Source organism: Drosophila eugracilis, unplaced genomic scaffold (assembly GCF_018153835.1).
Source record: "Drosophila eugracilis isolate 14026-0451.02 unplaced genomic scaffold, ASM1815383v1 contig_75, whole genome shotgun sequence".
Lineage (NCBI taxonomy): Eukaryota > Metazoa > Arthropoda > Insecta > Diptera > Drosophilidae > Drosophila > Drosophila eugracilis.
In genome coordinates, this window is record NW_024573645.1 from 3,583,194 (window position 1) to 3,596,281 (window position 13,088).

The following is a 13,088-nucleotide window of genomic DNA, read 5'->3' on the forward strand; positions in this document are numbered from 1 at the left end:
ACACTGAGGGAAAGGGTTTTTAGGAAGGTTTTTAATATATTTTTTAAGAAATATAAGTTTAAAGATTTCAAAAGTTGTTTTTAATCTTAAAATCTACTTAAGTTTCTTAGGAAAAATGTTTTTTTTTCACTTTCCAAATTGAGTGCTAAATTCTCCCCTTTCCCGCTGTGCAATTTCCCTCGATTGAGAATTGCGTGCAGCTTGTTGCGCTTTCAGGTGGCAAGCTGTGGAACACCGCTAAGTGAGCACTTCAAATTGCCTTTTGATTCGTTTCAATTCGATTTAACAATCACCCAACAACCATTCCATTCAAATTGCAATTTCTTCGGTTATCAGCGTTGATAACGATCTGATCGAAACAGGAAACGGAAATAGAAATCGAATTTAATTGTTTTTACGCTACGATCGTTTCTTTTTTATGAATGAAACTTGATGCTAACGCTATCAGGAGGGCAGGTCTCCTAGCTGCCTAGCCGATAAGAAGTAATTAGTTCAAAAATAACCTGCACTAATACATTTTCAGCTAGTACTTCTACTTCCATTTCTGTTGAGTTTCCATTTCCGAGAATTGCTGATAAGAATTGCTGTGGGGAGAGTAGCGCGCGCCATTGCCTGAAAGCCGTGTGCTAATTTGCGCAATTACTCACACTCTAAGATTGGCACGAGTCCCCAGTTCCACCCACAAAAAGGCAGAGTATAACAACACTCAGTCTCCAATTTCCTAGTGAAAACCATTGACGTAGTGACTAACTGATTAAGAGAAAAATATAAAGCGGGGGTCTACATGGTAGTTAAGTAGATTGCCAGCCTGGGACTAGAGCATCTCAGGGATCGTTAACATATTGGAAAACTAAGGCACTTGCACTTCCTTTCCGCTGGACTACGTGACTTCTAAAACGTTCTCGAGCCAAAGCAAAGGCCTCAGATTGGCTGAAGCTAGAAGCCAAGATTAAAGCTGGACCGGCATAACTCTTGATTTTAATAGCAATCTTTGTGGGAAAATATGGAACACATTTGTGAGTAACTGAAATATGTTTATTTCCGTTGAAAAATCAATCTTAAGTTAGGCTTGCTGATAATTTGTTGGGAATTTTTCTAGGTGGCACTATCAAGATTAAAAGTCCAGAAAGATTTATACTCCCTAGATAATCTCTTAACCAAGAAATTAAAAACCTTCCCAACCAAACCTAACTAATTATCATTTAAACAGTATAACAGACGGTGTAAATATAAATATTAAAAAAATATTACAAATTAAAAGAAATTAATCATACGGGGGGGCTAAACCTAGGCCTCCCAGAAAAGCTACCAGCTAAGCGTGACGTGGATGTGAATGTAGATGGATCCATCTCGTGATCTAAGAAGACAGCAGACAGGCAGGCGTTGTCCAGTGTAGTAACTGGTGGTGGTCTTCATGATTGACCCATTTCCAGAGACGAGCTGCAAAAAGTGAGGCAACTAGGAGCGAACAATGAACACCTCGTATGATTACCAACCGCAGTGAAGTGGAGTTGGAGTTGGAGGATCTCTTGGCCATGTGTGTGGCCCAGGTTCCTAAAACCCCTCCCCAACCCCACCTCCCTATAACTTCAGTTAGATCACATAATGAATTTTGAACACGCACAGACGTTTTGTAATTTTGAGTTGTAAGTGCTGTGTACTTTGAAGGTGCCCAAGCCTGGGTTAGCGTCTACTTCGTCTACGACTACTACAAGTCATAATAATTGTTATAATACATATGTATGCAATGCCAAATATGTACGCTGTGGTGTTGGCCATATATTCATGGCTATGAGAAGTCATTTCTTTAACACGCAGCCCACCTTGGGATTGCTGTGTAGGTGCACTGAGAGAAATGGTTAGGGAAGGAAATGAGGGAAAAGTCTATTTAGACTCATGATGGGAGGTACTAGAAATGTATTTTAAAGTCTCTTTTTATAAAAAATCACACATTTTACTTTAATATTTAAAGTTTTTATAGATAAAGTATCTAAACTGATGAAAGATCTTGACTATTTATTGATACCTTTTTTTTTTTTAGAAATTTTGATGAACTTCTAATAAAAAGGCAAATTTAATAACTTAAGCTTACAAAAACAAGTTGATACGATGCTACGACGATGTTGATAATACTACTAAGTTAGCTAGCCCACCTCAACTAGATAAAATATCTTATTTTTTCCGGTGTCATTCAGGTAAACGTGTTAACAAAGATAAAGCCGAAGCCAAAGCCAAAGCCAAAGGGTTTCCCCTGCATTTGTCGCCAATTATGCGGTTTTGTGATAATGACCAAATGATCTCCCTCCGTCGCCGTCGCCCTCTCTGTCTCGCACGTAATTTCAATTCATTCATGGAATATACTATAAAGCCGCGGAGTCAATGTTTCGCTTTGTATCGTATCTTATGGATTCGTTCATTCATAAATTTACCTGGTCGCGGCGTAGTCATCATAATAATAGCTTTATCTTATCCTCTCCTCTGGCTACTTTCTTCGCTCTTCACTCTGTCTCTCCTCTCAGTCCCTCCTCCTATATCAACATACATACTTCTATAGCTCTCCCCTTTGCACCTTATCGATACATCGAACGGAAGCAGCGGAAGCGTCCTCAGTCGACGTCGACGTCTCGATCGATTGTTGTTCTTGTTGTTGTTTTTGCTGGTCGAGTGGTAGCCTGAGGTATTGTGTCTTCGAAATGCGAAGCGTTCCCTTACTACACAATATCGGTGTCTTCTTCTTTTTGTTTTTTTTTTTTTTTTTTTTTTTTTTGTTGTCTGGAGTTTCTTTTCAGGCGAATGCGCGTGTGAGGCAACACAAGAAATTCATTCATAAATTGCTTGTGTGCCTGGGGAATTCTGTTTTTTTTTTTAGGGGGAAGAAACTTGAGTAGATTTGCCATATGTGCTCTACAATCTGGTTAGGAAATTATGAAAAAATATGGCAAAAATATATACAAAATTATGATAAAAAAGAAGATAGGAAATGCTCTTTCAGACACAGAAAAGATAAAATATTTTTAGGTTTATAGATGGTTCTATTCAAAAATATTCTAAAAATGTTAGTTTTTAGCATAATTAGTTTAAGATTTTCCTAAAGTTTTTTAAAACTAAATCTCTTATGTTAAAGTTCATTTAAATAAAAGAAGTTAAAGTTCCCTGTTTCCCAATTAACCTAAAACTTTAAACTTGAATCTATAACATACAGGGCTCCATTTCATCTCGAAGTTTTCTCAGAATTCTCCTTAAAATATAAAGTCACCAAACTTTTTCATTTCTGATCTTAGCATTATAATATCATAGCCTATCAAAAGATAAGATTGGGCTCTTTTTTTTGGCAAACTCTTATCTATTTCTAGCACCTGTTACACCCTGTATAACCGCCCATTTGGTCACCTGTTGCCAGTGTTCCGAAAAAAAGTCGCCTTTATTTGTGTTTGTTCTCTTCTTCTTGCATTATTTTTTGCTTTAATTTTTTCGTTTGTCTGTGTTTTGTTTTTTTTCGTTGCCTTTTTGCCTTTTTCTCTCGGCTAAACAAACAACCTGGCAGCGAGTTGTTGTTTTACTAGCTGTTGCTGTTGTTCTTGTTGTTGCTGCTCTGATGATGGCCGTTTCCGTTCCAAGCACACACACACACACACACACTATTAGATACATATACAAATGAGAGAGCACACATGCACACCGACACGCACTTGCATCGTTTTATGAATGAATTTCATACCATTTCGTTCCGCAAGATTGTTTTGAGATTTACGAGTTTCAATTCCACTTGTTGCCAGCTCTCTTGGGCTCTCTCTCGGTGTGTGTGCGGGAATCTGAGTGGCTCTCTCCTGTATCTCTCTCTTTCCCGCTCGTTTCGCTGCTTAGGATATGCAGCTCTATAGCTACGGATACGATCGTTTCGTTTCAGTTTGGCTTCACAAATCCAGCAATCCGATAGATACACAACAGAACGAACGACGAGCGAATCTTAAAAATACATATATATTTTTTACATTTCGTGTGTTTTTTGATCAATAAAAAAATCTAATAATAATAAAAAACAAATTTAAATAAATCTCAAGTAACAAGAATATTGACTATCAAGTGTGTCTTTGTGTGTGTGTGTGTTTGTGTGTTCCTTCTGTAAACCCGTTTGCTAATGTTGACAATCTGTTAATGGCTAAATGGTGCTGTGATATATGCAATTAACGTTTCAATTGCCACAATTAAGGCGCGACAATTGCACACCCAAGATACATTTGTATCTTGTATGTTTGACATTGATTTGATTTTAAGAAAGGGTCACGACTTTCACTGACATCTCAGTTCAATTCAAGATTGTGCCGCACACCACCAATCAATTAAGTTCAATTGAACCATAATCATCATCTTGCCCCCTTTCGCACCCCGCGTTTGACCCCTGTTGACACCCAAGTGCGTAAACAAATTCGTTCAACAGCCGATCTCTTAATTGGCTCTACTATGACCAATGAGTGGATCGATTGGAATGATAGTCGGATGTTGCCGCCGCTCCGATCGGCCAACTATAACCATCACCATCATCAGACCTTCTTGCCCAATAACTATCAGTGTTTCTCAAGCAAATTTCATCTGAAGGGTCAAAAGTTGCAACAGCTATCCACGAATCATCATAGCAAGCTTAAAGGTGGGCTTGTGGTTTATTTTCTTTACTTAATATTGTTTAGTTTTATCCAAGTTTTATATAAATTTTTAACTTATTTTATGTTTTGTTTGTCTTGCAGATGTTCCCACCGCCTTGCCACCCCTTACACCTGGCACCAATCGCAAGGTCAATGAGGTCCTGAAGGCCTCCTTTGCCTCCTGGGAAAAGGAGGTACAAAAATGCAACATAACCAAAGGTAAGCGGATGTTATTAAAAGGTTGAATATCAATTTGATAGATATTTATAAGATATTATGTGATAAAAGATACTTAGATATCAAAGCATTCGCGTTCTAATAAGATTCAATCTAATCAATCTGAATTTAAGATGTATCTTTCTTGACTTTTTAACGTTATTATCTAAAGAACATAATCCTAACTACTAAAGAACGCCTATTTCCCCTTCTAACCAATAAAAAATTGAGTCCTAACTAACCGTGAACTATCAATTGGAGTTCCGGCCTGAGTCTCAATGAATATTAATAGTTTCCCACAGCAATAACAAAGTGCACTCGCTCCCACGCCTAATTAAGTCGCTGTCAAGCAAAAAAGCCCATTAGAAAACTATTAATTTCCATTCGTATTTCTATATCTATTAACATATTCCCCCCAAAATATATCCCTCGTTTAGATCCCCGTGAATGGACGGAGGAGCATGTCATCTACTGGCTAAATTGGGCCAAAAATGAGTTCTCACTGGTCTCGATGAACCTGGATCCCTTCTACAAAATGAAGGGCCGTGCCATGGTGGATCTCGGCAAGGAGAAGTTCCTGGCCATCACCCCGCCCTTCACCGGCGACATACTGTGGGAGCACTTGGACATCCTGCAAAAAGGTGAGTACGTGACCCGAATGAGCCGAATAAGCCGTCGGCAAAAGTGTAAGCCATAAAACATGGTCATGGCGCCAGTAACGAAATTTACCTGCCCCAATGATAAAAAAAAAACCAAGGGAAACCTAGGAAAACCCAGCAGGGCAGCCCAAAACGGAAGCCTGTCTAACAAAGTCAAGGAGTCCATGATGGGTTTGGGGCTGGGTTCTATGTGAATGGCGTGGAGTGGGTGGCGGGCGTTCAACTGGTTCTCTGACCTGTTGAGCACTCCTCCAACCCTTTACTTTTCACTCTTTTTTTCGTGTCCTCCTGACGCTTCCTGTCCACGCTGAAATTTGATTTCGAGTGGAGGTTGCTGGTTGTTAGTACACTGAGAAAATAGGGGAGAGTTTATGGGGTTAGATAAAGGGAAATATGTATGACTTAAGGAAGCTTTTCTTAGCAAAGTTTGGGTTGTAAAATTAGGAATTAAGAACTTTGATTAGTTTAAGTTTAGTTTAAGGCTGCTATAGAGACTCCATAAGAGAAAGATGATTCTTAAAGTGTGTTAAAAAATCTTTCTAAAATATAAAACACTTTTAGCTATACTTCCCTTTCCACTCATAACTTAAATAATATTTTTCATAAAACTTTCTTAAGCCATAATGTTAAGTTTCCAGTGCAAACTTACAGAAACCCTTTATAAAAAGTAAACAAATTTTGAATTTTTCATATTCCAAACTTATTGAGTTTGTCAAGCTATTAGTTTGGGTCAACCTTATTAGTTTTTTTTTAAGAATTTAATTTAATTTGTTACTCATTCACCTTTACTTTGGCATAAACCCCCCCCAACCTTTGGCACATTTTCACAGATTGCGAGAAACCAAATGAGGATATTGTCCATGGCAATTCCTTTGAGTCGGCCACCACTGCCTCGGTCTGTGGATCGGACCACCAGGTGGCCAATTACCCCACCGAGCCACCCGCCAACAACAACAACAACAATAATAGCAACAGCAGCATAAATAGCCGCCTGTCTATGGATTATGTGACGTCGGCGGGGAATAGTGATAATAAAAACTTCCACCGAGCCACGCCCCACTCCCATAACGGTAAGTAAATCAAACTGAAAGATAGTTATTAAGGACATACTGAGATGTGTATTAAGTTTGGGGGAGAAGTGGGTCTTAGGAGGAAGGTTTTCCTGATTGGAAAGGGTTTATCGAAGGGGTTTATTATGATTTTTTTTAAGATTTGATTTCAATTTGATCTTTTCATGATTATTATTAGATGTATGGTTATTTTATCTTAATTTTTTTGGAAATATTGTTTCCTTTTTCCTGTTTTCTTTTACATGGTTAAGGAAATCCTAAGAAAATGAAACTTTTTCTCATTGGAAGTTCATTTTTATAGCTTTTCTTAAGTACTAACCTTATCAACTTAAACTCAATGTCGCCTCATAAATTAATTACCCCTTTGAGGAATCTATGCAAGTTATTAAAATTCCCTAATCTCCATTAATGGTTCCCCAGAGCTTAACATCTTATCATTATCCCTTATCAATCCCAATAAGAAAATTCCTGGAAATCATAAACTTTTAAAGATGATTAAACCATAAAGATATGATGAGAGAAACGATAAGAGAAACTTTCATTCATTTTCTGCTAAGCCAAAAACTTAATAAATAACCAAAAATCAATCTAAAAAAAATTCCCCAAAATCATTATTGAAATCGAAATTACATCGATCGATCTTAGATGGATATTGGGGCTCATTAAGCTTTCCATTTAATTTATGGCAACATCCTCGGCATCGATTTTGGCCAAATGATGAACAGTTGTTTGGCATGTGTTTAGTGCATCCGGCGGTTAAAGCGATGCTAAATCACAGGCAGATCCATAACTAAATTCAAATTGAGAGCCAATTTAAACAATTCATTTGCTAAGATACAATGTATCTGACTTCCTATGCAGCAGCAGCAGTGTGTATTTTGACTTTATCTGAGTTATATTTCTGTGATTTGAATTTATTTATGTGAAATTGAAACGGAAATTAAATTTTAAAACAAATAGCAAAGCTGTCTGTCGGTGTGTTAGCTTGGCGCCAGCGTAGGCAGCATATCTAAATATCTATTTAAATTGTTTACATATTTATAGAGAGAGGGGTATGGGGGAGGGTAGAGGGTAGCGGAGATAGGAGAGGAATGGAATGGAGTCGACGCCAGGGCACAGCTTGAGATTGAGATACATTTATTAAATGCGTCGCCGTACAAATTGGAACACAGCAGCAGCAGCAGCATCATCATCATCAGGCTGCATTGTGCCCCTCCGTTTTTTTGTTTTTATTTCTCCAATGTTGCAGTGTCAAGATGATATAGTGTGTTGCATTATTAATCAACTGACCCCCAGCATGGACTTCGGCGCTGGCGTCTTCTGATCGTTGATGCCACTAGAGACCCTGGCAGACTCCTGTCGTTTTAATAAATTAATTGAATTTATGGTCTTTGACACATTATGACCATAAATGTTAACAACATTTATATTTACATATTACAAGATGCAGACGTGTGTCTAGTTAATGAAACAATCAATTTGGGGAGAGAAATTTGTATTTTCCTGATTTTTTAATACTCTTTTTGGGGAGTTTTTAAGAAAATTCGAAGTTTTATGGCCTTAAAAAGCTTTCTTTTGATTTATTTTGAAAGATATTTCTAGGATTTTAAGTTTAATATATTTAGTTCGTTCTTAATCTTAAAGATACTTTCAAGAATGCTTAACAAAGTGTGTATCTTTGAGGCTAAAATCCAGCTTTTAATGGATAAAACTACTTCAGTCATAACTAAGGTTATTTCCTTCATGATTTGTAGTAAAATGTTACCCATTTTCTCCACTAAAACCCCTAAGATACTTCTTAAAATCCCCTTCGATAACATAGCTAGTTCGAACACATGTAAATCCCTGATGATCTTTTCAGTGACCACGTTCTGATCCTCAATTTGATTCAATCATTTGCATTGCCTTTGTAGCCGTGGAAGTAGCCCCTGTTGTTGTCAGCATTCTTATTATTATTATTATTATTTCAATTTTGTGGATAAGCCACCGTTGTCTGGGGGCCCCTACTCCTCTCTCTGGCATAGTCATTGTCCCCCTGCTTAACCCGCATCTACAGAAATTATCCAACTCGGATCGTTGGCCAATGGTTTGTAGGTTGGTTTTCTTAATTCGTTTCGATTGTCTTTTTGTCAGTCATTAATTTGCTGCATTTGCATATTATTGATGTTGTTTTTTCTCCTTTCAATAATCATTTGCATACGATAGTAGTTTACGCGCTCTCTCTCTCTCTCTGTGAGGGGTGTGTGAAAAATTGATTGACCCCCAGCTGGAGAGGATTGCTAAAGAGATTCCAGAGAAAAAGGGGACTGAGACTCCCTTAAGTGCGTGACTTGTTGACACTTTTAACCCCCAACTCCTGGCACTCAACTGGTAGGCTTCTTCCTTCTACTCCTAAAAAAAGGTAATTATGCAGATGAGTGCCTTTAAGTTTATGGCATCCAGGTGTGCTGCCTTCCTAGGTAAACTATCCAAACCTATCAAAACCTTCACAGCCTTAAAAGTCAGTAATTAAAACTAAAATACAAATTATGATTAATTATAGACATTAAAGAATCGAGTTCATGCCTTTGGCGAAACGAGTTTCCAAATCTTCAAAACTAATAAAAACAGTGTCATGAACACGCTTCACTTTTGCTATGGCCAACGAACTGAGTCATTTTCTTAGTTTTCCTCTGTTTCTTTGTTTTTTTTTTTGTGTTTTTTTATTGTGTATTTTTCATTTAATTTGACCCTCCCACTGGTGCAACACCTACAAGCAAACCCAACGGAGCGCAAAAAAGCTGAAAATGTTTCAAAGTTTCATCATCGCTCGTACGAAGAAGAAGATTTTTAGTAGAGGGGGGGAAGTTAGTTTGTATACTAGTTGAATGATTTACGATCTTGCACTTTAACACACAGCTGGAATTTATGCATAGAAGTGTTTTTAGTTTTCCAAACCCCATTCCTCCACCCCATTCATATGGAAAGCATTTTCATTTTCATTCGCATTTCGATCTAACGCTTAGTCAGCGGTTTAAAACAATTTTTGCACACATCGAAAGATACAATGGGCCAGATAGATACATAGATACATATGTGAGGTTGGATGGCTGATTGTTCGACGGACTCTATAGACCCCATCATGACCAGGGTCTTTCGATGTTTTGGTTGAGAGCGTATCTAGGCTAGTGTATCTTAGATATTTGCACGCAAAAATTGTTGCTGCCTTTTTTGGTTGTCTTTTTTCTGTTCCATCTTCTTCTTCTTCTTCTAGATCTATTGTTCTGCTATAATCTTATATATATTTGATTTGTTTTACACTCGTATGATGTCATTAGTCTGCATGTGAAAGAACCCTTAATGAAACCCAAGTCGATGTGGTGGGGAGAAATCAAGTTTATTTACCTTTTGGGAACTCTCCACCCACCCATTGTTCCACTAAATTTAGATTTGCGAAAATCACCGAGATATATATATATATATATATAGCTGTTCCTATTCTATGATTTGCCATTCATGAAGTTTTATTTTTGTTTTTTCTGTGTGTGTTTCTGTGTTGCTTTTTTATTTCTACATAATAAAATGCCTGATGCGTGAAATGTTTGTCCAAGCTTGAAGAGTTGCCATTGTTGCCTCTTGCCGGCTGTTGATTCATCATCGTCATCATTATGATCATCATCATCATCATCATTATCATCATCAGCTCCATATAACCTCAGCCCAGGCAACCGACCGATCAACCGACCATAGAACTGTTTCTGTTTCAACCTCTTTTGGATCCCCCGATCTTGGTTGCCTCACAGAATGACACATTTAATGCACATTTGACTTGTAGATACATCTCGGTGAACAAAAGCTAAAAGCAACTCCAACACAGTCACATGTATCTTTGAAGTTCTAGCATGTGACATGTACGTAAATTCTACAACCTCACTTTGGCTGGCCTGGCCCTCTGTCAAGTTTTAGTTACAGTTTGTTGGTTTTGAAAATGACAATGGAATGACAATCTTTCAGTTCTCGCCAAAGGAGGCACAGACATGTGCCAGACGACAGTCAACGTTGAAAGGTAGAAAAGTGAGCTTGGAAATTTCACTTTCATTTTGTAGGGGTTTTGATTGTAGATTTTTGGGAAGAGTAGCCATGGAGTAGCAAAGAATTTAGTTAAAAACTAAAAAGAAACGGTAAGATTGAGAATATAAGCTAAAAGCTGTCAAATTTTTACTAAATAGTTTTCTAACTTTTTTAAGCGTAACTTTCAAATTTCTAACAACTGTAAACACCTTTCCACCTCTTTTTCAGTACCCCAATTTCTGTAAAGTCATGATTAATTTATTCATCTGAAAAATGTAGTAATTTTCAACCCATAATTTAGCTCACTTTTTTTTGTATTTTGCATAAAATTCGAATAAAAGATTAGCCCACAAAACGAAGCAATTTTCGCAGTTCCCTGGAAATCAGAAAGCACATAATTATACATTAACACAAAATACATAAAAAAACGAGTATGTAAGCCAGCAGAATTATTGGGAATCCAATGGATATGAAATTAAAAACCTAGCAAGAAGAAAAGCCAGCAATTACCATACAATTGTGAAGTGGAAATATGGGAAATATGATCACCTCGAGGGCTTACCTTTTCTTTGTATTAATTACACTAAATTCGACCCATTAACGCAAGATAGTTTTCACCTCCCACTAATTGTTGGGCCAACAGACCAGAACCCTACCAAATTAGAAGTTATAGAAGTTCTTCTTTTAGTTTTTTGGTGTTTAAGTAAAATCTTTTTCGATACGCAACATAAATCCCAAAAGAGTCATAACACGAGGGAATTATGTTGATTGCAAATTTGTTAAGGTCATAAAGTGGAATTTCATTTTTAATTTCAACGCCATTGTTTTGTTGCAAGTGAAGAAACTCAAAAGAAGAAGAAGCTCCGAAGAAGAACCAGAAAGAGTAGCATATTATTATGGCATTTAGCGGAATTTAAGGCAACCCACTTCAGCCTGAAGTCTGCTTTCAGCTTGCTAGCAAATTAATCATTCGCCCGGTTGGTTAGTGTTATGGAGAGGAAGGGCAGAGAACGGGGGCGTTTCTAGAGGCGGGGGAGCAGCAGCGCCTTCAGGGCCAGAAATCACATTGTCACTAATTAACATAGTCGACGCCGCCGCAGTGTTGTTGGGAGTTTTCGGACTACGACTACGCGCCTGCGCGCTTCGCTGCCTTAAACAACAGCTACTGAAGATCGGCTTTACTATATAGTTTGTCTGGGGGGTTTATAATATAATACAATGTTGTATGCTGATGGTAGAACTAACTCTGATGGTGATCTGAAAAGGGTATGGGTAGGGAGTATGGGATATAGGTGGGTGCCAGAGCGCAGAGAGCTGTGAAAATTCAAGTCAACGTTTTCAGTTTTCTGCTAGTTTTCACTACAGTTTTTGTGCTGTTTAGTTGGAGTTTTGTGGGGGTTTCTGTGGGTTAAAGGTTTGACCTTTTGAATTTAAGTGTTACTATATGTTACCATATAATAAAGATTATTAGATATTCAACAAGAAGTTGGTTTCAACTGTAGTTTTTTCGATTTATTTTATATAAAAAGTTACCTTTCTCATCTAAAAGTCTTTCACAAATTAGTTTTAATAACTTCTGATTTATTTTCTGGTTTGTCTTTGCAAAGACTTGATTTTACAAAAGAGTTTCTTAAAGAAGATATATAAATATTTCAATCTCAAAGATAACTCTTATATCAAACTAATCCTAAGTACCTTTAAAGTCGTTACCCTTAACTTACCTATCAAAAAATTTCCCTTAGTTCGGTGCATTCTTTAGCCTTATTTCTAGTTCTGTGTGAGTTGGTTCTATGGCATTCTGCGGTTGGTCCGAGTGAGTGACTGAGTGGCTTGCATAACACCGCTGCCACATCATTCGGTTGCAGCAGCAGCGGCGGCGGTGGTGATGGTGGTATTGCACCGAGCCTCCTATCTATGCATACATTTATCTATCTGGCGCGGATTTCGTTTAATTTATTACCATATTCAGTTGAATCCGACGCGCAGCCAACCGACATTGGTTCTAATACGGCCTGTAGTTAACCCTCTGATGCCCCCTCTTTCTGCTCTCTTTGGAAATCTCCCCACCCCCAAAATGGAATCGCGGATTGCTGATGATGTTGCTGCTGCAAGAACAACACTATTGTTGCCGCCTGTTGACGGCGGCGTCTCCTCGAACTTTAATTTTTTACGTTTCAGTTCTGTTTTGTGTTATTTTTTTTGTTTTTTGTTTTGTTTTTTATTCTGATGTATTTCCATTTTATTTCGTTACGTACGTAGATGTAAATTTACGCCATAGAAAAGCGTTACGGTCGAGTTCATCTAAAACAAAGAACGCTCAAAAGAACAACAACAACAGCAGCAACAACAGCAACGCCAGGCGAGGGAGAAAAAATTAAACATTAAATTTGTATAATGCGAAAGCCGCTAATAGTAGGGGGAGTGAGTGAGAAAGGTGAGTGAGCAAGAGAGAG

General features: G+C 37.8%; 1 protein-coding gene across 2 annotated transcripts in view; it reads left to right on the forward strand.

The window, feature by feature from the left end:
• Nucleotides 1-13,088, forward strand: part of LOC108108834 (ETS-like protein pointed) — a 62,319-nt gene that overhangs the window by 31,170 nt on the left and 18,061 nt on the right. Inside the window, exons 1-4 of one of the 2 annotated variants that reach the window (XM_017217039.2) lie at nt 3,836-4,645; nt 4,743-4,859; nt 5,294-5,497; nt 6,346-6,585. In XM_017217039.2, the coding sequence (XP_017072528.2) occupies nt 4,462-4,645; nt 4,743-4,859; nt 5,294-5,497; nt 6,346-6,585 (745 nt within the window). In that variant the 5' untranslated portion in view covers nt 3,836-4,461. Of the gene's footprint in view, nt 1-3,835; nt 4,646-4,742; nt 4,860-5,293; nt 5,498-6,345; nt 6,586-13,088 lie in introns of those variants that run through there. The other variant, XM_017217038.2, reaches the window with a different exon arrangement.